This window comes from Rana temporaria, chromosome 1, assembly GCF_905171775.1.
Source record: "Rana temporaria chromosome 1, aRanTem1.1, whole genome shotgun sequence".
Taxonomy (NCBI): domain Eukaryota; kingdom Metazoa; phylum Chordata; class Amphibia; order Anura; family Ranidae; genus Rana; species Rana temporaria.
In genome coordinates, this window is record NC_053489.1 from 175,580,936 (window position 1) to 175,606,864 (window position 25,929).

The window sequence follows — 25,929 nt, forward strand, 5'->3', positions numbered from 1 at the left end:
AAGTGAAGTCCCGCTGATCGGAACCCTCCCCCCCTCCGGTGTCACATTTGACACCTTTCAGGGGGGTGGGGGTGCAGATACCTGTCTAAAGACAGGTATTTGCACCCACTTCCGGCCCGCTATTCACGGGCAAAAGACGGGCATTGCGTCACATCCCGTCGCCCCCCCCGTTGTGTGCTGGGAACACTCGGCTCCCAGCACACAGCAGGAGCCAATCGGCGGGCGCAGCGCGACTCGCGCATGCGCCGTAGGGAACCGGGCAGTGAAGCCGCAGCGCTTCACTTCCTGGTTCCCTCAGCGTGGAGCAGCAGGGTGATGAGCGATCGCTCGTCATCTGCTGCGGACGCCGCTGGACTCCAGGACAGGTAAGTGTCCTAATATTAAAAGTCAGCAGCTGCAGTATTTGTAGCTGCTGGCTTTTAATAATTTTTTTTGGGCGGAACATCCGCTTTAAGTTTCCAGTTGTGGTCATGTTTTATGGCGTATTTTAAAAACTGTTTGCCGTGCATTTTGTACATCTGATGCCAGCAGAAATATATTGGTGCCAACGAACACCAGTGCATGTGATATTTATGCAGATATTCAAACATTGCTAAAACCATCCAGATTGTCCCATTCCTATGAGACATAAGATGAGACTTGGTGTGACGAGGCTGCTTTGAAAAGCTTCTGCCATTCACAAACATATGGAACAGGGTGTGGTTGTGTGGTTGTGGTTTTGTGTGTGTGTGTGTGTGTGTGTGTGTGTGTTCTCCTGCTACTTTAGTTACATAATTGGACTCTTGGCACTGAATTATTGGCACACAGGTACAGTCATAACTTGGTTAAAGCAGAACAAAGAGCCAATAATGCAGGCCATTATGTTTAATAGGCAAACAAGCCGCAGCAATCGGTCTGTAATTTTGCTGCCCTAAATTATTTTGCCATTTAGTCTTGGTTCAAACAAGGAGAGGGAGACTTTGGGGAGAAGACCCCACCTTTAGCTAAATCGCTGCAAAGTATCCCTAGAGGCCCATACACACGATCTGACAGCAAATGTCTGACGGACCTGTTTTATCGGACAATCCGACCGTGTATGCTCCATCGGACAACTGATTTTTCATCGGACAAATGTTCACTGTGCATGCTCTAAACTTTTCGGCAACAAATGTCCGATGGGGGCTAATCCGATCGTGTGTACACAAGTCCATCAGACCAAAGTACAAACACGCATGCTCAGAACCAATGCTAAAGATCGGACAACAATAGCAATAGTTTCCCACAGGGTGGTGATAAAGGGCTGGAAAAACCACGTGATTTGGTGAAAGTTGGCTAAAAATGTTCTGCCGTCTGTATACAGAACAAGTTCACGGTCAACGCCCATTCAGACCAAAAACCACGGGAAAGGCTGATGGAAGTCTGATCGTGTGTACGAGGCTTTAAAGTGTTTGTAGGGCTCGGTTCACACTGCAGCGATGTGGGAACTCTGTGAATGCACAGGGGTCCTGTGCAAGTTTGGTCCAAATTCAGCCAACCATACTATCTGTATTGCTAAAACCACATTGCATGGGATTTGCACTTCAGTGCGATGCAAATCGCATCCTATGTCGGATATCGCACCAGTGGCAACTGGCCCTTAAAGCGGGAGTTCACCCAAAAATCAACTTTCTGCAGTTCGATCCAGCATACTGCTGACATCTGCAGTATGCTGGTCTTTTTTTTTTTTTTTTTTGGTACTTATCGTTTTAGCAGTATTTCTTCTATGGCTCAGAGCAGGGATTACTTCCTGGTATAAGCGTTCCCGAAGACAAGCAAGTTGATTGACAGCCTTCGATAGCACGTCATGGCTTCCGAGTGACACTCGGCAATTTACGGCGCCTGCGCAGTCAGCTCTACACGGCAGGCACAGGCGCCGTAAACAGCCAAGTGTCACCTCGGCTGTTTTCGGAAGCCGTATCGCATTATCGAAGGCCGTCAATCAACTTGCTTGCCTTCGGGAACGCCCATTCCCCGCAGGATTCCCTGCTCGGAGCCATAGAAGAAATACTGCTAAAACGATAAGTACCAAAATAAAAAAAAAAGACCAGCATACTGCAGATGTCAGCAGTATGCTGGATCTAACTGCAGAAACGTGATTTTTGGGTGAACTCCCGCTTTAAGTTGAATTATTTTACCATAATGCATTCTCTACATTAAAATAAAAAAACTTGCACTAGCAGAGCCCCCCTTCCTAACACCTCTTGTATTGATCCAATGCTGTGCCCGGCTTCAGTTCTTCTCACCCTCACCCTGTTCTCACCAGTTTGGCTAGGAGCAGTGGGCACTATTGGCTCCTGCTGCTGTCAGTCAAATCAAATGAAGGAGTGGGAGAGGCCCAGCTGTGTGTGTCTATTGATACGCATGGCCTGGCTCAGGAACTAGCCGGCAGTGTGCCCCCATGGCAAGTGGCTTACTGTGGGGGCACACAGAAGTGACATTGTGAAAATTGTGTGTTTCTCCCATTTTAAGGATGGGTAAAGCTGCATGGTACAAGTAGTGTGGGTTAACATTTAGGCTGCACTCACACCTGAGCATTTCAAAGTTGCACTTTTTGCCGTGATTTAGTAAAGGTCACCAATGTCAAAAGCAGAAAAACTTTATTTTTTTGCGCTTAATGGGTTTGTAAAGTTTTTTTTTTTTTTTTTTTTTTTTTTTTTTTATCTTAATAGCTTCCTTTACCTTAATGCAGTGCTTTTTTCCTGTCCTCATTGTTCGTTTTTGCTCTCAAGTTGCTGTAATTCTTCTCTGATCTTCACACTTCCTGGTTGTCTGTTTCCTGATAACCACAGTACTGTGAGCTTTCTCTCTGTGGTCACTAATCAAGGAGGTGTGATTACTGTGTGTCTAAAACCCCTCAGCACCAATCAGTTTCGTTTTCCAAACCATCACTGCCCTGTATTGGCTCTGTGGCTCTGTACAGCAGAGGCAGGAAACAACATGCAAAAACTAAACTAGAAACTGCAGGTACATTATATGATTGATTTTTATCTATTTGTAATCATTTTTAAAAGGAATCAGTTATCTATTATGTCTATACCCTGTAAAGTCATTTCAGCAAAAAAAAAAAAAAAATCCTTTACAACTCCTTTAACCACTTCCCGACCGCCGCATGTATATGTACGTCCACAGAATGGCACGTACAGGCAGATGGGCGTACAGGTACGTCCTTGCCTTTCCGCGGGTCGGGGGTCCGATCGGGACCCCCGCTACATGCGGTGGTCGGATTCCCTCGGGGAGCGATCCGGGACGACGGCGCGGCTATTCGTTTATAGCCGCTCCGTCGCGATCGCTCCCCGGAGCTAAAGAACGGGGAGAGCCGTATGTAAACATGGCTTCCCCGTGCTTCACTATGGCGATGCATCGATCGAGTGATCCTTTTTATAAGGGAGACTCGATTGATGACGTCAGTCCTACAGCCACACCCCCCTACAGTTGTAAACACGCACTAAGTGAACACTTACTCCTACAGCGCCCCCTGTGGTTAACTCCCAAACTGCAACTGTAATTTTCACAATAAAGAATGCAATTTAAATGCATTTTTTGCTGTGAAAATGACAATGGTCCCAAAAATGTGTCAAAATTGTCAAGTGTCCGCCATAATGTCGCAGTCACGAAAAAAATCGCTGATCGCCGCCATTAGTAGTAAAAAAAATAATAATAAAAATGCAATAAAACTATCCCCCATTTTGTAAACGCTATAAATTTTGCGCAAACCAATCGATAAACGCTTATTGCGATTTTTTTTTTTTTATATATTTTTTTATTTTATTTATTTTTACCAAAAATAGGTCGAAGAATACGTATCGGCCTAAACTGAGAATTTTTTTTTTTTCATATATATGTTTTTGGGGGATATTTATTATAGTAAAAAAATTTGAATTTATTTCAAAATTGTTGCTTTTTTGTTTATAGCGCAAAAAATAAAAACCGCAGAGGTGATCAAATACCACCAAAAGAAAGCTCCATTTGTGGGGAAAAAAGGATGCCAATTTTGTTTGGGAGCCACGTCGCACGACCGCGCAATTGTCTGTTAAAGCGACGCAGTGCCGAATCGCAAAACCTGGCCTGGGCATTTAGCTGTCTAAAGGTCCGGGGCTTAAGTGGTTAAGGTGGTTTTTCAGGTGACAAAACACTCAGATATGTACAGGTACCATTGAAATGAATGGGATTTTGCTTGCTTGGCATTTTTCAGCCTTTTTTTTTCTGGCGTTTTATCAGCTGAAAATGCTTAGGTGTGAATTCAGCCTCAATTGATAAAGAATCTTGCAGGCCAGGAGTTGACATAAGATGTGTGTGTGTGTGTGTGTGTAATACTAGACATTTTGTTTGCTAGTAACCTTGTACATTTGCTTATTTTCCTTTTACGCCCCTTGGCTTGCTCCACTGTAAATGGACAAAAAGTCTTACATCTTCCGCTCCATAGAGGTGAATGGAGGGTCCGATTGGGTTGGACCTTTCGTGTGAAGGGGGCCTAAGGCTGCTTTTACACTGAATTCCTGCAGTTTACCCACACCGTGAGTGCGGTGCAGTGTACCTGTGGTTTTTCCGCCAGTTAGCTGCATTTTGCTATAGATGTCTATTATATCCTGCAGGTATGGTGCACTTTATGAAAAGCCACTTGCTTCCTCTACTGCCGGCTTCATTCACAACACTGATACTCTGAGATGGCAGGTCAGCAACCTGCAATCTGGGCTTGTCAACCAGCCACCCTAGAGCAGGAGGTTCGTGGGCCACATTGGAGGGCTCCGCGGGCCACATGTGGCCCACCCCTGCCCTAACCTAACAAAACGGTGGATAAAAATCTATTATATTTAAAAAATATATGTATGTATGTATGTATGTATGTTTTTCCCTCTGATGGGAGGAAGTGAAAGACCTCATAGAGGATGAATGGGAAAAAGTCGGAGAAACAATTTTCACTGACTCATTATGAATAAGCTTTATCCTTTAGCCGAGTCAGACTTTGCTCTTTTGGACACCTCTCTGGTGGTTGACGCTGCAGTGGTTCGCCTAGCCAAGAAGATCACCTTACAAATGGAGGACTCGACCACCTTTAAGGATCCTTTAGATGAGCGCATTGATTTGGACCTTAAGGCCTGCAGGCCAGCAGTGGCGTTGACTTCCTCTCAAACACTATCAGTCTGGACAGAAAACGTAAAGGTGGCCATTTGGCAAGACATACCAAAGGATGATATCATAAAGGTGCTGGAGGAGCTCAAAATTTCAGCAGATTTTGTGGGGTAAGCAGCCATTGATGCAATAAGCTATTTAGCTAGGGCTATGCTGCATACGGTTATGGCCAAACGGACCTTGTGGCTTAAACCATGGGCTGCAGATGCAGCCTCTAAGCAGAACTGGTGCAGGATTCCCTTTGATGGGAAGGCATATTTTGGGGACAGGCTCGAAAAAGCGATCTCCCAGGTGACTGGAGGGAAGTCAGGTTTACTCCCTCAAGACAGAAGGATGAGTTTTCTCTTCCAAGTTTCAGGAACTTCCAGGAACAGAAATTTCTCAGTTCTGTCAAAGACTTTAAAAAGAACTGGAGAAGCATTCGAGTCAATTGACGGCGGCACAATAGTGCTCTTGTTCTGGGAGGACGTCCATATGACGTCCTCGCCTTGCAGAGCCACTAGAGGGGCGCCCGCACACCCATCGCGTTACTGGGGCCGCGATTGCCCAGTAACTGAGCAGGACCGTGGATCTCTGTGTAAACAGAGATCCACCTCCTGTCGGGGAGAGGAGACCAATGCTGTGTCCCTTGTACATAGGGACACAGATTGGTCACTTCCCCCTACAGTTAAAATCACTCACTAGGATTCTTATTTAACCCCTTGATCGCGCCCTAGTGTTAATCCCTTCCCTGCCAGTCACATTTACACAGTAATCAGTGTATACATGTGAATGTTCCCAAAATAGTGTCAAGTGTCCACCACAATACGACAGTCGCGATAATTGCAATTTTTTTTTTTTTTACCAAAAATATGTAGAATATGTATTGGCCAAAACTGAGGAGACATTTTTTAGATAGATTTTTTGGGGATATTTATTATAGCAAAAAAATATATATATTAATATAATATATATATAATCTAATTATATATTTTTTTTTTTTCAAAATTGTCGCTCTTGTTTATAGCGAAAAAAATAAGGTGATCAAATGCCACCAAAAGTCTATTTGTGGGGAAAAAATTATTAAAATACGTGCCCAGTACTGAAGTGGTTAAAGTCTAATAAACAGAGGGGTCTTCCCAGGATGGGGCAAAACCTTTTTGACGCTAAGCCACCCCAAGTGATTCCAGTCGGAGCAAGGTTAAGTCGCTTCTCCAGGGTCTGGTCCAACCGTTGCAAGGATCTGTGGGTGGTAGCCACCGTCCGTTTTGGGCATTTCTGGATGTTTTTAAGCCTTGCCCCCCCCCCCCCCCAAGATACTTTTGCCCTAATTAGAATTCCAGTCTCCGCAGAAGGCGGAACCCCTGTAAAAGTTAGAGGAGAAGTCCGATCTCCGCTGATGTCACTGCCATTAGTTGAGGCAGCGTGTCATCCCGACTTCACAAGTCTGTATTCCCCAGCTGCCTTGATTGATGGCAGTCTTGGTGAGCTGCTAAGGTGGCCGTTCCCTGCCCCTCCACTGCTCAGCACTCCAATGAGCATGGAGAAGCTGAGAGGAGAGACTATGACTGACAGTCAGTAGCTATTCTCTTGGATCTGTGAAAGCAAAGCCATCTGCAATGTTTGGTGGCTTGCTTCTCAGATGGCCGGACAGCTGCAGTATTGGTCTGATGCTGCATTCACATAGATTTTTACTCCAAAAGCATTTTATTAAAAACCTAATGTAAAGAGTTTTCTATTTAAAGCGGAGTTCCGGCCACAATTTCACTTTTTAAATATAAATACCCCTGTAATACACAAGCTTAATGTATTCTAGTAAAGTTAGTCTGTAAACTAAGATCCGTTTTGTTAGGTTGTTACAGCATTTAGACACTTTATAAAATAGAAATTGACTGGGGCCATCTTAAGTGTGTGCATCATGAAGCCAGACTGTATGACTTCCTGAATTTCAGCCTTGCAAATCTCGCACATGCTCAGTGCTGCACAAGCAGTGTCAGATCAGGTTTCAGCACCTGTGCTGTCCAAGTCACATGATTCTTTGAGACTGGGGAATGCACAGACTCCTGGAAAGTTACACCCACTACATTCCCAGGAGTCTGTGCGGTGTAGGTTAGGAAGCATTAAGCACCTAGGTGCAGGAAGTGGGAAGATTAACTTTTCTGCCTAGCAACAACACTTTGAAGGCATCCTTTTCGTAAAGGACTAATGACATTTTTTTAAAACTACTGATGTAATGTTATATTTATGGGTAGAACTCCACTTTAAGATACATTAAAGTGGTTGTAAATGGTCGTGTTTTTCACCTTCGTGCATTCTATGCATGAAGGTGAAAAAAACACCCGACAATCGCAGGCCCCCCTGTTTTTACTTGCCTGAGCCAGTTCACCTGCTCAGGCTCGTACCTGGCGTCATTCTCCACTGAGTGTCTGCGTTGATTGGATAGATTGATAGCAGCGCAGCCATTGGCTCCTGCTGCTGTCAATCAGATCCAATGATGCGGCTTCCGGGGGTCAGGACTGAGTCATGGACGCTGAGTGTATGACACAGGAAGGTGCCCGCAGGATAACCCCCTTGGGAGAGAGCTTCCCGGAGGGGGTTGGCTATTGCAGGGAGGAGCCGAGAGCTGCCGTGGGACCCCAGAACAGGAGGCTCGGGGCCACTCTGTGCACAAACTGCACAGTGGAGGAAAGTGTGACGTTTGTTATATGGAAAAAAAAATTACCTTTATGACCACTTTAATAATTTGGTTTATTCAGCATGAAATGGAGCTTAGTTATGTAGCATGAGACTGTGTATTCTGGATTATTTACATTTTTGGTAAACTAATTCAATGAATCCAAGCTGAGATAACATGCATTGCATTGATGTAGTCACACTATTTCACAGTAACCATGAGATAAAACCAAACGAGGTGCACTACAAACTGTATGATTGCATCAGCGCTGATATCGCTGTTTTACTAACCTGCCATCTTATTATTCTAAATGGGAAACCTTAATTTTGTTTGCAAATATTAGATTCTAACTACCAGTAATGAGTCCTTATATTTAAAGAGCATCTGTCATTTCAGATCCATCATGGCAGCACTTGTTGGTGGGCATCCACTCGCCTGCTGCCACACTGTCCCTCACCTTGTGAATGGGGCAGTCGGTAAGTCAACAGCGGGTCAGAGGAGGATCTGCTGCGGGATAGATGACAGTTGCTCTTCAAAAATTATTTAAATCAAAGTGATTTTAAATCTAGCCTTTTTACTAGCGATTTAAATCGACTTGCTTTAAATCAAATCCACGTAAGAAAATAAATGAAACCCCTTACAAATTAAAAAAATAAAATGAAAGTCGATGACGAGCATGGCATCAAATGATGAAACTGATTTTGTTTTTCTCTATTGGCTTAAAAACTCTACAAAAAAACCCGTACAAGGGCCTGAAAAAACGCAAACACAACTCTCAGGTGTGGATGCAGCCTGAAACAGGGCTCAACTACTTTGTAGCATGCTGTTGGTTAACACTGTTTGTATAATCTTTTTTTTTTTTTTTTTTTTTTCAAATAACAGTTTTTTTATTTTCGAAAAAAGGACAGTACAAAATATGGCAACATATCTGGTGTAAGAGAAAAGAAGAGGTACACAATTCCAGCTTAATGTGCTTACACAGTGGTTTCATAGTTATTTGTACTATCAGTAGCTTGTATAATAACAGGATTCAAATAAAAGAGAGAAAGGAAAGAGGAGGTGGGGCGGGAAGGGGGGGATGGGTGAGTGGGAGAGGCAAGTGGAGAGGGAGAGAAAAGGAGAAGAGAAAGAGAAAAAGGAGAGGATAGAAAAAGGGAGAGAGGAGGGGGGGAAGCAGGCAAGAGGGGTGGGTGTTGTAGTATACCTCGGTGGTCTGTCGTCGGCTCACGGCAGATCCTCCCTCACATGCCACCTCTCCCAGACAAGGTCATGATCCTCCAGTTTGTCCCGGATCCTAGCCGTCATTTTTTCCATGAGTTCTACGTCCTTGACCCTAACGTAGAGGGCCTCTTGGGATGGGGGCATCGGTTTCTTCCAGTTTAGTGCTATCAAGCACTTCGCCGCCGTGATAATGTGTCTTAACAGCTTCTTATAAGGTTTGGCTATGCGAGGTTGGGACAGGCCCAAAAGGAATAGCTTCGGGGAGAGGGGTATGGGCACCTCCAGGAGGCGGGTCAGGAGCTCTCGTGTCTGAGTCCAGAACGGGACAATCAAGGGGCAGGCCCAATATATGTGAAACAGTGTGCCCCTAGCTTGGTTGCATCGCCAGCACCGGTCAGAGGTGGAAGGGTAGATCTTATGGAGAACGTCCGGGGTCAGGTACCAGAAAAACAGCACTTTGTATGCATTCTCCTTATAAAGGGTACAGATAGAGCTTTTGGCCGCCTGTCTCCAAACCGCTCCCCACTCCTCCTCTGAGAGCACCTCCCCAAGCTCCCTCTCCCATCGAAGCATATAGGCGTGTTTACCGTTTTGTTGGAAGGAGTGTTCATTTAAGATTTGGTATATGTCTGATATAAGGCCCCTTCGGGCTGTGCCCTCTAGTATAATGCGCTCAAATGGGGTTGGCTTCGAGAAGAGGAGCCGAGGGGCTACTGTGTGGGCGTAGTGGCGAATCTGTAGGTAGCTGAAGAAAGCTTGTCGTGGAATGTCATGTTTGGCTTGAAGATCAGCGAAGGAGTGTAGGGTGCGGGACCTGGGATCTACTAAATGGCCAAAATGAAATAGATTTCGCGAGGCCCAGGGCCATGACATCGGGTGGGTGAGGCTTGTCGGTACTTTAGGGTTATAGAGAAAGGAAGTCAGCAGGGAACTATCAGATTTAAGTCGGCAGCCTTGGGCTAGCCTCCTCCATATGCGTTGAAGCTGCCGCATGGAGCCTAGCAAACGTCCTGGCTCCACTGACGCGTTCGCGTTCCAGAGGAGGTTATTGGGGTGAATTGGCGCCAGCCAAATCTTTTCCACCTCCGTCCACCTATTGTAGGACTTCTGGGGGAACCATGATGCCACCGCTCGTAGCTGTGAGGCCTGGTAGTATTTCACCAGGTCTGGGAAGGCCAGGCCTCCCTCGGTTCGCGCCGCCGTCATGACCGAACGTGGGATCCTGTGGCGCTTGTAGTTCCACACATATCGGAGGAGGTCCGCTTGTAGGGCTCGCAAATGGGCGCATGGGACTGGGATGGGAAGGGTCTGGAACAGATACAGCAGTTTTGGAAGGATCACCATTTTTATGGCCGCTATCCGGCCCAGAAGGGATATCTGATGGGGCTTCCATTTATGGATCAGCGCCCTGATCGAGCTATAAAGGGGGGGGAAATTGGCCTGGTACAGGGATGCAAAGTCCGGGGTCAGATGGACCCCCAGGTATTTCAGGGAGGTTCGCTCCCAGTGATATGGGAAGACTGACTGCATGTGTAAGGTCTCTGGTTCGGGCATGTTTATCGGCATGGCCATCGACTTGGAGGTGTTGGTTTTGTATCCCGAGAGGGCCCCGTATCGTTCAAGTTCAACGTGAAGATTGGGCAGGGAGATGCGGGGGCGCGTCAATGTTAGAATAATATCGTCGGCAAAGAGGGAGATCTTAAATTCCCTCCCCCTTACTGGAATACCCCGAATGTCCGGGTTACCGCGGATCGTCGCTGCTAGGGGCTCGACGCACAGAGCGAAGAGCAGGGGGGAGAGCGGGCACCCTTGGCGGGTTCCATTGGTGACAGGGAAGGTGGACGAAGTGGCAAAGGGAGTTTTTACCTGTGATATCGGGTTGGTATAGAGGTGTCGGACCGCCTGAAGAAAAGGTCCCCTAAACCCCATGTGTTTCAACGTGGCGAGCATGAAGGGCCAGCCAAGGCGGTCGAACGCCTTTTCTGCGTCTAGGCTTAGGAGCAAAGATTCCGAGCCCTCCCTGCCCGCCACGTCAATTAGGTCAATCACCTTTCTCGTATTGTCCCCCGCTTGGCGGAGGGGGACAAAGCCCACCTGGTCTTTATGGACCAGGGAGGGCAAGACTACATTTAAACGGAGGGAGAGGACCTTCGTAAAGATTTTGAGGTCTGAGTTTAATAGGGCTATTGGCCTGTAGCTTGCGCATAGTGAGGGGTCCTTGTCAGGTTTAGGAATGAGGGTGATAAATGATCGCTGCATATCCTGCGGGATGGGGGTCTGTTGTAGAAAGGCGTTGAAGAGTTTAGTCATGTGGGGGAGAAGTGTGGGGAGAAAGGTCTTATAATATTCGTATGGAAACCCGTCTGGACCTGGGGACTTGTGGGCGGGCAGGGCCTTAATGGCCCGGGTTAGCTCCTCATCCGTGATGGGGGCATTAAGGGAGATCAGGTCCTCCGGTTGTAGCCGAGGGATGCCCGCCTGTGTCAGGTATTGTGTCATCCTATCAAGTAGGTCGGGGGTGGGTGGGTTATGGGGAATTTCCGGCCTGTTGTACAGATCCGCGTAAAATGCAGCGAATGCGTCCGCAATACTTTGCGGGTGGGATATGGTGTTGCCCGATCTGTCCTGGACCTGGTGCGGGGTGGAAGCGAGGGAGCGATCGGTTAGCTTCCTTGCTAATAGAGCTTGCGCCTTATTGCCCTTGTCATAGTATACCTGACGAAGGCGGACAAGGGCCTTCTCGACTCGACCCAGCGCGAGGTCCCGGAGTGTCGACCGCACTAGGGTAATGCGTTTAAGAAGCGTCAGGGAGGGTGAGGCCTGGAGACGGGATTCTAGGGCTTGAAGCTGCGCTTCCGCCTGTTTTCTAGCTGACTCAGCGTTCCTCTTAAGGGCCGATGAGATGGCCATACAGCGTCCCCTGATTACCGCTTTATGAGCGGCCCACAGTGTGGTGGTGGATATGTCCTGCGTATCGTTTTCGCTAAAGTACAATTGTAGGGCAGTTTCTATCTCCATTTTGGAGGGGATGTGCTTCAGGAGGAAATCATTCAGTCGCCAGTTACAAGGCCTGCGGTTGGGAGCGGTCAGGTCGAGGGACAACGTAATGGGAGCGTGGTCGGACCAGGAGATGGGTAGTATCTGTGCGGAACTAGTAGCGCGTAGCGTGGTATTATTAACTAGAAAGTAATCTATGCGTGAGTGTGTGTGATGGGGGGATGAGTAAAAGGTGAACTGGCGATCCCCTGGGTGAAGCGCCCGCCATGCGTCAAATAGAGCATGTTTCCTCGTAAGCTGGCGGAAGAGCTTAGAGTCCCGCAGGGCCCTAGTCTGAGAGGCCCGGGGGTTCACTACCAGGCGATCCCAGGTTGCTGAGTGGGGTAGGTTAAAGTCCCCTCCTACCACCAATAAACCGTGGGGGGAACGGGCTAGGCGGGCGAGAACCCGGCCCAGAAATCTGTGCTGATGGGCGTTGGGGGCGTATAAGGTACACAGGGTTATGTCTCTCGAATGCCACGTTCCCCTCAGGATGATAAAGTGGCCCAGGGGGTATAATCTTATTTTAATAACTTTTTACAAGGTAAAATTACATTTTGTAACCATTTCAGCATTCTTGTTTTTTTTTTGTTTTTTTTTTTATTTGTGATACATAGATATTTTGTAACACTCATAAGTCTGCTACTTCGACTTCATTTGTCTAGTTACAGGCAGATTGGTGACCACACTTTTCTCTACAGCAGTGTTGTCACCAATTTTTCACATTTGGCAGGGATGCCTAGATCTGTCTAAAACACACTTCTTCTGCAGGTAAACAATCGGTCATGTACACACATCACGCTTGTTAGCAGTTTGCCCGAAGTCCAGCGAGTCACCTGTAAGATGACCATGGATCTCGATGTGTAATATTGTAAAATTTGCCTGGTAGCAGGGGTCAAGTCCTGGGGGAAAAAAGTGTGGGAACTCCCACCCAAGATCCACTCCCCCATCAAAAAAAAGATGCGCTCATATGCATAATTACTAAACCGCATGTTTTTTTTTTTTTTTCGATCCACTGTACCTTAGTAATCCTTTGTTACTGGCCGCTTCCTGTATATGGATTCATCGGGTAGTGTGCGGGTATTCCGTCACTTCCTCGATGCCGCAATGTCTCCTGGGAGCTTTTGTCATTGTTCCCAGGAGACATTCCGGAGGTCTGCCGCGAGTTATCGCGGGATTTAGAAAGAAGCAAGTTCTTTCTAAATCCCGCAATGTCTCCTGGGAACAATGACAAAAGCTCCCAGGAGACATTGCAGCATTGAGGAAGTGACGGAATACCCGCACACTACCCGATGAATCCATATACAGAAAGCGGCCAGTAACATAAAGGATTACTAAGGTTCGCCTGCCCCTGACAGTGACTCGAGCTGGGCATTGCCGCTTGGTGAAGGATTGGCTCGGCTGCTCTAGTCCTGCAAAGGGAACGGAGTTCTTGCTGTGAAAAAAGTGCAGGAGCTCCGTTCCCACACGTTCCCGCAGGACTTGAGCCCTGGCTGGTAGGATTAGGTTTTGTTTCCTTAAAGTGGGAGTTCACCCGAATTTTTTTTTTTTTTAACATTAGATTGGGCCTAATTACGGAAAGCAGAATCGGGTGTTTTGTTTAAAATCAATGCAGTACTTACCGTTTTAGAGAGAGATGTCCACGCCGCTTCCGGGTATGGTCTTCGGGACTGGGCGTTCCTTTTTTGATTGACAGCCTTCCGACGGTCGCATACAGCGCGTCACGAGTTGCCGAATGTCGGTGCGGCTCTATACGGCGCCTGCGCACCGACGTTCGGCTACTTTTGGAAACTGGTGACGCGCTGTATGTGACGGTCGTAAGGCTGTCAATCAAATAGGAACGCCCAGTCCCGCAGCCCATACCTGGAAGCCACGGAGAACATCTATCTCTAAAACGGTATGTACTGCATTGATTTTAAACAAAACACCCGATTCTGCTTCCTGTAATTAGGCCCAATCTAATGTTTAATTTATTTTTTGGGTGAACCTCCACTTTAAGTGTGTGTGTGTGTGTGTGTGTGTGTGTGTGTGTGTGTGTGTGTGTGTGTGTGTGTGTGTGTGTGTGTGTGTGTGTGTGTGTGTGTAATGGCCTCATGTTGGGATGATGTTAGCGGTTGCAAATTTCTGACTTTTTATATCCTGTTTCAGCTTTTCATAAACAATGAATGGCATGATGCATCCAGCAAGAAGACCTTCCCCACCATCAACCCATCCACCGGAGAGGTCATCTGCCATATTGCAGAGGGTGATAAAGTAAGTAGAATCTGTCCATTCCTGTTTTTTTTTTTTTTTTTTTTTTTTGGTTCTGTGTAACTTTCAGTTGAACTCATCCCAAGGTGTGGTAAACTTCTAATCAAACTTAAAGAATTCTTGACGGAGACATTTCGGCGTAGAGGCGAGGAGTTATATTAGTGACCTTGAACTTGCTACTGATTTACGTTTATGTTTAATGTACATAGAACTGAACTCGGATTGGGAAATTTGAAGTTAATGGATTGTAAAGAAGTATAATAAAAATGGGCAAACAAGATTTTATGAGAAACTTTGAGGCTGGTAATCACTTGATTGCTTCAAATGAGCTGAACAATCGCTAAACAAAAAGGGGATAGTTGTTACTCTTTACTGGGTTCCTCCAGCAGCTGGGAAAAGTCTTGTATGTTAATGTTATGGGCTTGATCATGAAACGTTGATCCAGTTTTTTTAACATGTGGTACATGTCAGACAGAATAACAAGTAAGGTGCTATGCATGTACAGAAACCCCCAGCAGCCATACAGTGAGGGGGGGGGGGAGGAGTAAGTTGACTGAGTGAAATAAATATTTGATCCTTTCGCAAAACGTAACTTCGTACTTGTTGGCAATCGGGTCTGACATTTCTTGTAGTTGGCCTCTAGGTCCTCTTTGCAGATCCTCTGTCATTAAAACGGTTGTATACCTGCAAACATAAATCTAAAAAAAAAACTGTAAGGCAAAGGCATAATGAGCTAGTAACTAGTATGCACCACATACTATCTTATTGTAAAATACTTTCCTTAGATCGAAGCGACAGCATCACATCCTGGTCACCACCTAAAGGGAGCTGAAACGTTCCCCTCAGCTCGTCTTCTGGGTTCGCGGCTCCAGTGCTGTGAGGGGCCAGAGCCGCGATAACATAGCATGCGTGCGGGAGTCTCCTTTCCAGCAGCGTCTGCCGGTGCACATGCGCCACAAACGTCAGAGGCTGCATGCAAGGTGAATATAACCGTACACGTTTAGGAGATATTAATTTTACCTACAGGTAAGCCTTATTATAGGCTTACCTGTAGGTAAAACAAAAATATACAACTGCTTTATAGAGGAAGTAAACCCTGATGGGTTTTAGTTCATTTCACCCTGCAAAGTAAAAAAGCATATTGTGCTAATATGCCTCACATACTAGCACATTATGTGACCCTTGCCTGCAAACAAAGCCTGTGCTGTCCCTGCTGCAGGCCGCATCAATCTTCACTAGGGTCGTCCCGATACTACTTTTTTAGTACAGAGTACAAGTACTGATATTTTTTTTTTCATGTACTCGCCGATACCGATTTTTTTTTTTTTTTTTTTTTTTTTTTTTTTTTTTTTTTTTTTAATGCAGCCGTGTCCCTAGATTCAGCCTTGTGTCCCCTAAGAGAAAGCCAAGCCCCCCTTCCCCCACCGCTGCCGACATCTAGTTAATTTGCGCTGGGGGAACATAACCGCTTTCATTTGAATAACTGTGTGGTCCCCGCCGCGCCTCGTCATGTATAGACACTCCCCCTTGCCCCGGCACTTTGATAGATAGATCACCCGTCCAATCCTGGGACGGGTGATCTGTCTATCAAAGTTTCTGGGCAAGGTGGGGAACACACAGCTATTCAAATGAAAGCTGTTGTGTTCCCCAAGCGCAAATTAACTAGATGTCGTCGGCGGGGGGGGGGGGGGGGCTTGGCTTTGTCTTAGGCTCCATTCACACCTAGGCGTTTTTACGCCTAAAGCGCTACGCTCACAAACGCCAGAGGGATGAAAATACATTATTTGCTATGGTGACTGTTCACACCTGAACGCCAAACAAGTCCCGGACCTTTTTTTTGTCGCGCGAATCGCACGACAGCGGCGTATTTGAGCGTTTCCATTTCCCATAGAAAGTAATGGAAACGCTCGATTCAAGCGACTTGCGCGACAACGGGCGTTTGCTACGGGCGTTTGGTCGCTTTAATCAATAGAACTTGTCGCCCATGGAGAAGATTAAAAAAATCTACCAACATAGCAACAAGTGATGAAAAGATGATCATTTTTCCTATTGGCTAAAATAAAAAACGTCGAAGTACAAAAACGTCGGACAACGCTGTATGCAAACGCGCAAATAAGCATGAATACGCCCAAAAAACGCCCGAACGACCGACGCTCAGGTGTGAATGCAGGCTTAGGGGGCTAGGCTGTGGCGGCAGCAGCAGCTCTCCTCCATACGAGGACTACTCCCCTCTCCACCAGCTCTGGGGGGGGGGGGAGATTAGTATCGGGTCAGGCATCGGGAGCATTTGCACGAGTACAACCCTAATCTTCACCCATCTTTCTTCTGGGGCTGCGGACTCTAGCTCTCATTGGCTGGAGCCTTGTGAAGTTAATCCTGCACGAATGTAGCCCAATCCAGCCTTGTGTAGGTCTACAATCTTGTCCCTGATATCCTTTGACAGCTCTTTGGTCTTGGCCATGATTGAGAGATTGAAATCTGAAGGATTGATTGCTTCTGTGGACAGTTTTTTTTTTTTTGTTTTTTTTTTTTTTTTATATAGGTAACAAGCTGAGATTGGGAGCACTCCCTTTAAGAGTGCTCCTAATCTCAGCTCATTGCCAGTATAGAAGACACCTAGGAGCCTGAAATCTCACTGATAGGGGATCAAATACTTGATTCACTCATTTAAAATGCAAATCAATTTTACTTTATGATGTTCTGGATTTGTTCTCTCGCTGTTAAAATAAACCTACCATTAAAATTATAGACTGATCGTTTCTTTGTCTGTGGGAAAACATACAAAATCAGCATGGGATCAAATACTTTAATCCCTCACTGTATGCTGTGAGGTTTTTTTTTGCCTTTTGGCTCTCGTACAGATGTGATCTGCTTATGTACATTAGAAATGATGTCACACATTTGCCCCAACACACCAGGTGTCCCAGGCTCGCCTGTTCCTCCTGGGTGCCTGGGACCTCCATGGCAGATGTCAAAATGGGTGGTAGAAGATCAGGAAACATTTGTTTTGTGCTCAGCTTTGAGCTCTTCCATGATTAGAGTTGCAATTCTGTGTTTCGACAGAGCGCAGAGTGTCATTGAGGGTTGAATGGACCTCCATACATCTTCAAAAAAAAATTGAGTTTAATAAAATTAAGAAAAATCTGAAAACAGACGCTGTGGAATAAAATGTATGTAATTTTTAAAGTGGTTATAAACCCCAGACCTGAAAAATAAATATCAATTGACACCAAGTGTCATTTTCGTCTGCTGCTTTTGTTCCTCTGCGATCAGCATGCATCATTCCTGACACTGAGAAAAATGGCATCTCTTTCCTCCCAATCAGCTCTGTGCCCTCCTCACTGGGCTCTGCAGAGTGAACTTGATAAAAATATATGAAAAAGTGTGCCTAGGAATTAGAACATGACTGAAGTATGAATAAAATGTACCTGTCACTTTAAAATGGCCCAGAGTCATAGTGTTCAACCTGCGCCCTTTGGTATATGTGGCCTTTGGACCGTGGGAACCTTGTTTAGGTTAATGACATTGATCTCGACTAGCCTCATGTAACATGTTCCCAGTTTCGTATTGTCTTCTGTAGCAGATACCCAGCCAAAAGTGTATTCTGTCCCCACTTTAACTTTCATTTCTGCAGTTGCGTCCCTGCCTCTCCCGCCCCGTAGTGCGGCCTCGACACGCAGGTTGTGACCTCTCGTAGGCCTATGGAGTGTCTCTCTCTTATGCCTCCCTTTTGGAGTCTTTTCCAACTGACCCAGGGGGTTCCTTGTCCCCCCTCCCCACTGGCACCCCGGTCCAGAGTTGTATCCTGATGGTGTGGCTCAGTTCCCGGTCTGCTCTCCGACATGTGTCTTGGTAAGTGGCATATATTTTGGTTACATCATTGTTTATTATATCCATGCAGGAGGACTACCTGCACCCTGTTATCTATACATTTTGGTTGGGGTAGATGGGTCCTCCTTATGTTTTTTGTTACATGATTTACTTATTTGTATGTATTTTCTTAATAGAATCTATGGCTGCGTTTAAATTATTACTCCCTGAAGAAGACCGCTACTATTAAAGCGGATGTGCCAGTATAAAAAAATATTAAAAGCCAGCAGGTACAAATACTGCAGCTGCTGACTTTTAATATTAGGACACTTACCTGTCCTGGAGTCCAGCGCCGTCCGCAGCAGAGGACGAGCGATCGCTCGTCTCTCTGCTGCTCCCCCCCCGCCATCCTCAGTGAGGGAACCAGGAAGTGAAGCGCTCCGGATTCACTACCTGGTTCCCTATGGCGCATGTGCGAGTCGCGCTGCGCCCGCCGATTGGCTCACACGCTGTGTGCTGGGAGCCGAGTGTTCCCAGCACACAACGGGGGACAGACGGCAAGTCAGAAAAACCCGTCTTTTGCCCGTAGCGTGTGGCCGGAAGTGGGTGCAAATACCTGTCTTTAGACAGGTATCTGCACCCCCCTCCCCCCTGAAAGGTGTCAAATGTGACACCGGAGGGGGGGGCGGGTGCCGATCAGCGTGAGTTCCACTTTAGGGTGGAGCTCCGCTTTAAGGTCGCAACGCGTAGGGGTTTTTCGCCCATAGTGTTTACATGTACACAGTACTGTTTAATTTGCATTTGTTTGGTTTTTTTTTTTTTTTTTTTGTCCTTGATTGATTTTTTTTTTCTGTCAAGCTCATATCCTGAGTCCTCCATTTGGGGCTCTTTTTTAACATTATATTAAATAAAATGTATACTTTTTTTACCAACTTCTTCATATTTCGCTGCAACACAAAGCCCCTAGGGGTAATTTTCTCTTTTTTCAAGTTTTAGTCTGCAGTACTGGCATTTCATATCTATTTCTCTACCTAGTAATGCAGCGACCCTGAACAGGTATGCAGAATTTTGAGACTGAACAGTACTTTTACTAAGTAGTGAAGCTGAAATCTGGCCCTAAAGCTTTCACTTTTTTTATATATATATATATATATATACATACATACATACATACATACATACATACATACATACATACATACATACATACATACATACATACATTTTTTTTTTTTTTTTTTTTTTTTTTTTTTATAGTATACTTGAAGCTAATCCAAAGCTTAGAAGTGCTTTAAATAGATGGAAAACAAAAGCATCAGAAAAGATGCTTTTGTGATCTATTCACCTACACCATATGGACTGGTAGAAAGCAGATTACAATTAATCAGACACATCTGCAGGTACATTGATAAAGTGTCAGCATCCCCTGCCATACCAGGTTATCCTGTACCGCTTTCCATCAGCTGTGAAATCCGGGGTAATAGCATTAGAAAAGGTTAACATTTTAATACATCCACTTACACTAATCCATGCTCCAGTGGAAGCCAGTTAAACAAGAGATACAGATGGTTTCACCAGGGCAGAACAAGTTGGTTATTCTGCCTAATTTAACAAGAAAAATGTGAAACCAATTCTCAGGTGTGTTTTTTTTATTTATTTATTTATTTTTTTAAACCAGGGGTGGGATGTATATCAAAGCAGTCAGTTTTGTATAGCACCGAATGTTTGCTCAGTGCTTTTACAAAAGTACACTTCAGGACCAGGGAATCGAGAAGGCCATGCTCATGAGAGATTGGTCTACAAAAAGGAGAGATTACACTGCTCAGGGCTTTTTTTCAGGGGGAACTCGGTTCCACCACCTCTGGCTCAGACCCTTTGGTGCCTGCTCACCACAATCACTTGTAAACACAGAAGTCTAGTTTCTGTGTTTACAAGTGACGGCTCTGCACTCTGTATGTAACACCCTGAATTCTGCACTGTATGGAATGCAATCCTGGTATTTAATGCCCCTTTAAGACCCTTCTACTGTTTGTGAAATATGAACGGGGTCGTGGTTGAGTTCCTGCACCTATTTTCTGAGAAAAAAAGCTCTGACACTGCTCAAGAAAAGCAGGGATATTAGGGAATATAACCATGTAAAATGGGTCGCACATAACCTCATTGACAATATTGTATTTTTTTTCTTACACACACACACACACACACGCAACTTGGTGCAAAGGTCAATGACTAGTTGCAGAGTCCCAGAACAGGTAGATTCCTGGTCACTGGTTCAGGTGACCATAGCATATTGGTGGAAATGGTTAGGCCCCTTTCAGACGTCCGTTCCGCCTGTCCGTTCATTACAAGTCAGTTAACGGACTTGTGCAAAAATATATAAAAAACAGGGTGCAATCAGCGCAAATATATAGATCAAAAAATGATGATGTTAAAGTGTATTTATGTGATACAGACCCCCAGGGTTCAGATCACTGGTAATGCCAGCTGAACACTAAGGGAAATTCGCAAAAATCCTAAGCAAGTAAAAAATAAAATAGAAAAAGTGCAGCGCAAAACTCAAATATATAAATGATACTGGTATACTCAAACACCAATACCATAAGTGTGAATATGAATATGCAGAAAAAAAAAAAAATTAAAATAATTAAAATTAAATACAATTCAAACAAACAGTCCAAAAGTCCATAAGTGTCAGAAGATGAGTGAATTAAACGAAAATAAATCTCCACCACGTGACAATCCACCAAAATTTTGAAGTGATCCCTCCACCGTTGTAGATGGCTACTCTCACCTTCATATATGGACCACTGAGTTAACAGATGGTCAATAAAGCAAATCAAATAGGCAGGTCATGAACAGGAACCAGGCTGATGTATTAGATCCTCATAAGACAACCAAACCGCAAAGGACAGGTGCATGTAAAGAGATAATCACAGACTAAGTGCTCACTGTTGCAATGTGTGGATTTATTCTTTAAAAGAAGCAAAAGTCAGGCTACTCACATTTGGCCAGACAAAAAACGGCATGAAGTAACAATCTTTAGGAATGAACAGCAGATGAGCGACGTGATGTTTCAGGCTCCTAAACCACCGGACGCGTTACGTTATATCAACTTCCTCAGCGGGGCGGGGCCTGTTGTGTCGCTTTCCTGTCTTTAAATAGCTGCTCTACGGAGTTAACGGACTTGTAATGAATCCCTATGGGAACGCGTCCGTTAGCGGATGGAGCATCCGCTAGCGTCCGCGTCCGTCGGGATCCAGTTTTCGGATGGAAGAAAACCCTATTTTTTCTTCCGTCCGGCGGAACGGAACTGATGCAGACAGACGGTCCGTCTGCATCCTGTTCCCCATAGGGGACAGCGGAGCTGAGACAGGGCGGTCCCTGCACTGTGTGCGGGGACCGCCCTATCCGCCGAGAGCTCAGCGGGGATCCCCGCTGAGCCGACGGAGCAGACAAGGGAAACTGAAGGGACGTGTGAAAGAGCCCTTATAGGCTTTGAGGGGATGGATGTGTGGGGTTCATTGGTAAAGAGACCACCTAAGGTAAGTGCAATAACTCACAGCCCCCTCTACATTGGTGCCGGCCCGATCCGTGATCGTAGACACTTGGACGCAGATATAAAATACGGCTGGCCGCGTTTCAAAGATGTTGCAGATAAAACGATGTATTGGAATCTTCTGAAGATGAATAAAAGACATTGTAATTCCCATAATAGACGGAGAACTGTATACACCTTTCAAAGAGGTGCATAACCATTTTAGTGTCACCAATAATGGTTATGTACGATGTTACGGAATGAATAGGCCCAGGGTGTTGCCACCTTGTAATTTTTTTTTCTTTGTAGATCGATACTGGGGGGGGGGGGGGAGGGGAGATTAGGGTAGAATAGCATGCTTTTATCGATCCATAGCATTCCTATAACCCTTTGTCCTTTTTTATAAGTAAATTATAAATGAAATGCCTTCAGTGAACTTGCCTTCCATATATGAAGCCACTCACGCTACCCAAAACCTAGTATTTTTCCCACCACAGCTTTAAGGTTGCCTTTGCTGGGCAAGTACTCAGATAAGACATTTGGTTTACCGTATGCATAAAGGTGCATGATCTTAATCGCATTTTGATTTACTTGACAGTGCTGCCAGGGCCTCCTGATATTCTTTGCAAGTTTAATGCAAACTTGTAAAAATAGAAAGTGGCATAGGCATGCTCCCCAACACACATGCTCTCCAAGACCAGGGGGTTCCACATAGGCTCATCTCCATGGATGGGATTGCACAGAAAGATTGTGCATGCCTACTCACCCCATACTCCAGTCCACCAGCTTTGTCAAGGTGTGTGTCCATGGAAATGAAGCCTTAATATTCACTTTAACAAGTCCTTTATGCATTCTAATGATTTTTTTTTTAATACTTGCATAGAGAACTCCTATAAAATAGGAATCCAGACAGAATATTCAACTCCTGTTTGCCCAAAGTTCATTTGTCCCAGAAAGCCAGTCAGTAGGCATGTGATTACATTTGGAAACAAAACATCATATTTGTATCTATCAGCAATCTAGTTTTGTAGAAAATGAATAGACCAGTATACTGTGAAATAGAAGATCACATGAGAATAGACTAATGTCTGTGGGGCCCAGAAGTTGCACATGGTTCTTTGCATGGATTGTACTGCATTTTAGCCCAGTTGCAGAGAGATACTCTGGTAAAAGCAATGTAACTTGCATAAAATATAACATCCAACACAAACTAAAGTATTTTTGTATTTTCCAAAACTAGTATCTAGTTATATATTAAAGAACAGTTTACACGTTTGGGAAATGGAGCACAGCCTATAGGTGTGCCACAAGCAGCTTCCTATGATGGCACACGGGGGGAGAGGGGGCCATAAGTGCCAGCGGGGGACCCTAGAAGAGGAGCTCAGGGCTGCCTTGTGCAAAACCATTGCACGGAGCAGGTATGTAGAACAAAGAGCTATAGACACAAAGGGCCAGATTCAGATAGATCAGCGGATCTTTAGATCCGCGTAATCTATCTGATTTAAGATCCGCCGCCGCAAGTTTTAGAGGCAAGTGGGTAATTCACAAAACGCTTACCTCAAAACTTGCGGCGACTGATCGTAAATCCCCCCCGGCAGAATTCAAATTTCGCGGCTAGGGGGAGTGTAGTATTTAAATCGGGCGCGTCACCGCGCCGATTTAAATGCGCATGCGCCGTCCGTGAATTTTCCCGGCGTGCATTGCTCCTAATGACGTCACTAGGACGTCATTGGTTTCGGCGTGAGCGTAACTTGCGTCCAGCGCTTTGGAGAATCGACGTACGCAAACGACGTAAAAAAAAAATTGATGCGGGAACGACGGCCATACTTAACATTGGCTGCGCCTCATAGAAGCAGGGGTAAGTATACGCTGACAAAACGCTTATGTAAACGACGTAAAGTGACTGCGTCGGGCCTGCGTACGTTCGTGAATTGGCGTATCTCGCTGATTTACATATCCTCGCCGTAAATCAGCGAGAAAGCCCCCAGCGGCCATTTTTAAATTGCAGTTAGGATCCAACGCTGTAACAGTTACACCTGTCGGATCTTAGGCATATCTATGCGTAACTACTGATTGTATGAATCAGTCGCATAGATACGACGGTGTATCAGGAGGTACACCATCGTATCTCTTTGAGAATCTGGCCCAAAGTGTAACCTTTCAAATGTTGCTAAACCTAGGACCCTGGCATTCACTATATCTGTTCTCACAGTACAAAGAACATGGCAATGCAATTATTTTAGTAAATATAAAACCGCTAAATACCTGTTAGCAGTCTTAAGACTTATATCAGTGTCTGGTTAAAGCTTGTAGGAGGAGTTCTACTGTAACTGTTCTATGAGGCTGCAGGACCCCTGACCCTCTGTCTGGACAGTGCCGATCACAAGAAACACCAAACTGAGCAAGTGCAGAGTTACTCCAAAGGCTCTGAAAAGGATATAAATTGGGAAGAATGGAAGGATCAGAGAAGATGGGGGTCAAACAGCCTTTTTACACAGTGTGGCTCAACCCCTTAGCCATGGAAAAAAATAAATAAAATCTTGGGCTTTAGTACTACTTTAATAGAAGAGTGATATATATTGTCCTACACCCTTCATTTATCTTCAGGTGTGTCTCCTAGTTACAATACCCTCCTGTATAACTGACTTCTGGGTATATTACTTTCACAGTATAAATTGACCCCCCTTTTAGTAGTGCTTATCTGCTGGTGTGTTTTTTTGTACAAAAAAGTTAAAATGTGTCCTGATAATCTGCAAAACAGCCTTTTAGGCATTTTCTCCTTTGACTAAAATAAAACATATAATTTACTGCTCTTATACTAGTGTTCAGCAATACTGTTATTGGATTCCTTCTTTATTTCCAATAGATCCCTACGCCACCATTTCCCTATGTATTACATTGGACCCACCATTGTTACCAGACCAATTCCCAACCCCCTTGTCCAATAACAATATCTTTATCAACTTCTGTTCACTACCCTTATATTAGTGTTCCGCAATACTGTTATTAGATTCCTTACTTATTTCCAATAGATCCCTACACCCAGAGGTGGCTCTTTAATTGGGCAGTTGCCTAAGGCCTCGCACTCACAGGGGCCTCACGGCCCCCTAACTTGCCCAATGCATTACCCCAGACAGGACAGGGGACATTAACACTGCTGTGCTCAGGCAGCGTTGAGAGCCCTGACTCAGGAGAGGGGCCGCCAGCGCCCTTAACAACCAGTGAATGTCGGTGACACCACCCCTTGTGACATCAATAACCCAGCATGCCCTCAGTCAATGATGTCACAAGGGGGCGGGTTTACCAGGTGATGTTACCCCGCCCCTTGGTTATTAAAAAGCAGGCTCTGGGGGCCGCCTTATTAAAGAGGGCTTCCAGATTCCGAATAGCCCCCTGCCCACAGACCCCCACAACCACTGGCCAGGCTTGTGTGGAAGAGGCTCTTGTTCTTGAATTATTTTTCCCATTATGGGCGAGAGTGGGGCCCCATGTCAAGTTTTTGCCTAAGGCCTCACAAAGCCTAGAGCCGCCTCTGCTTACACCACCATTTCCCTATGTATTACATTCGACCCACCATTGTTAGACAAATTCCCAACCCCTTGTCCGGTTTAGTTTGGGTTTTTTGGGGGGCTTGGGTGCCTTTTCTGGCTCCGGGGTTGCGATGCGCAGCAGCCCTCCCCCCGCTTTCTGGTGGGGGCAGGGGCTGGCCTCCTACGCATCGCCGTCATGCTTTGATGCTGTAATAACAGCGTCATTGGCTCTTAAATTGGGCGCGCTCCCCCACCGGACATACTGCGCATGCTCCGTTTTGAATTTCCCGCCGTGCTTTGCGCGAAGTGACGTAATTTTTTTGAACGGCGACGTGCGTAGCGTACGTTCGTATTCCCGGACGTCTTGCGCAAAAAAATAAATAATAATTTGATATTCGACCCGGGAAAGATGGCCATACTTTAACATGGCTCGACTAAAGTTAAGCCATGTTAAAGCAGCCGTAACTTTGCGACGGGAAAAATTTACTAGCGACGACGTAACGAACGCGAAAACCGTTGTGGATCGCCGTAAATCCTCATTTGCATACCCGACGCTGGAATACGACGCAAACTCCACCCAGCGGTGGCCGAAGTATTGCATCCTAATTGCATCCGACTGTGTAAGACAATTACACCTGTCGGATCTAAGGGCTATCTATGCGTAACTGATAGGTGGCACGGATGGGCGGCATGTATGTGTTGTACTAATGGATGCCAATCAGTGATGCCCATTGTAGGCACTGATT

General features: G+C 45.6%; 1 protein-coding gene across 1 annotated transcript in view; it reads left to right on the forward strand.

Annotated features, from left to right (window-relative positions):
• Nucleotides 1–25,929, forward strand: part of ALDH2 (aldehyde dehydrogenase 2 family member) — a 65,543-nt gene that overhangs the window by 6,877 nt on the left and 32,737 nt on the right. The window contains exon 2 of the mRNA XM_040346494.1: nucleotides 14,207–14,311. Within this exon, the coding sequence (XP_040202428.1) occupies nucleotides 14,207–14,311 (105 nt within the window). The remainder of the gene's footprint in view (nucleotides 1–14,206; nucleotides 14,312–25,929) is intronic.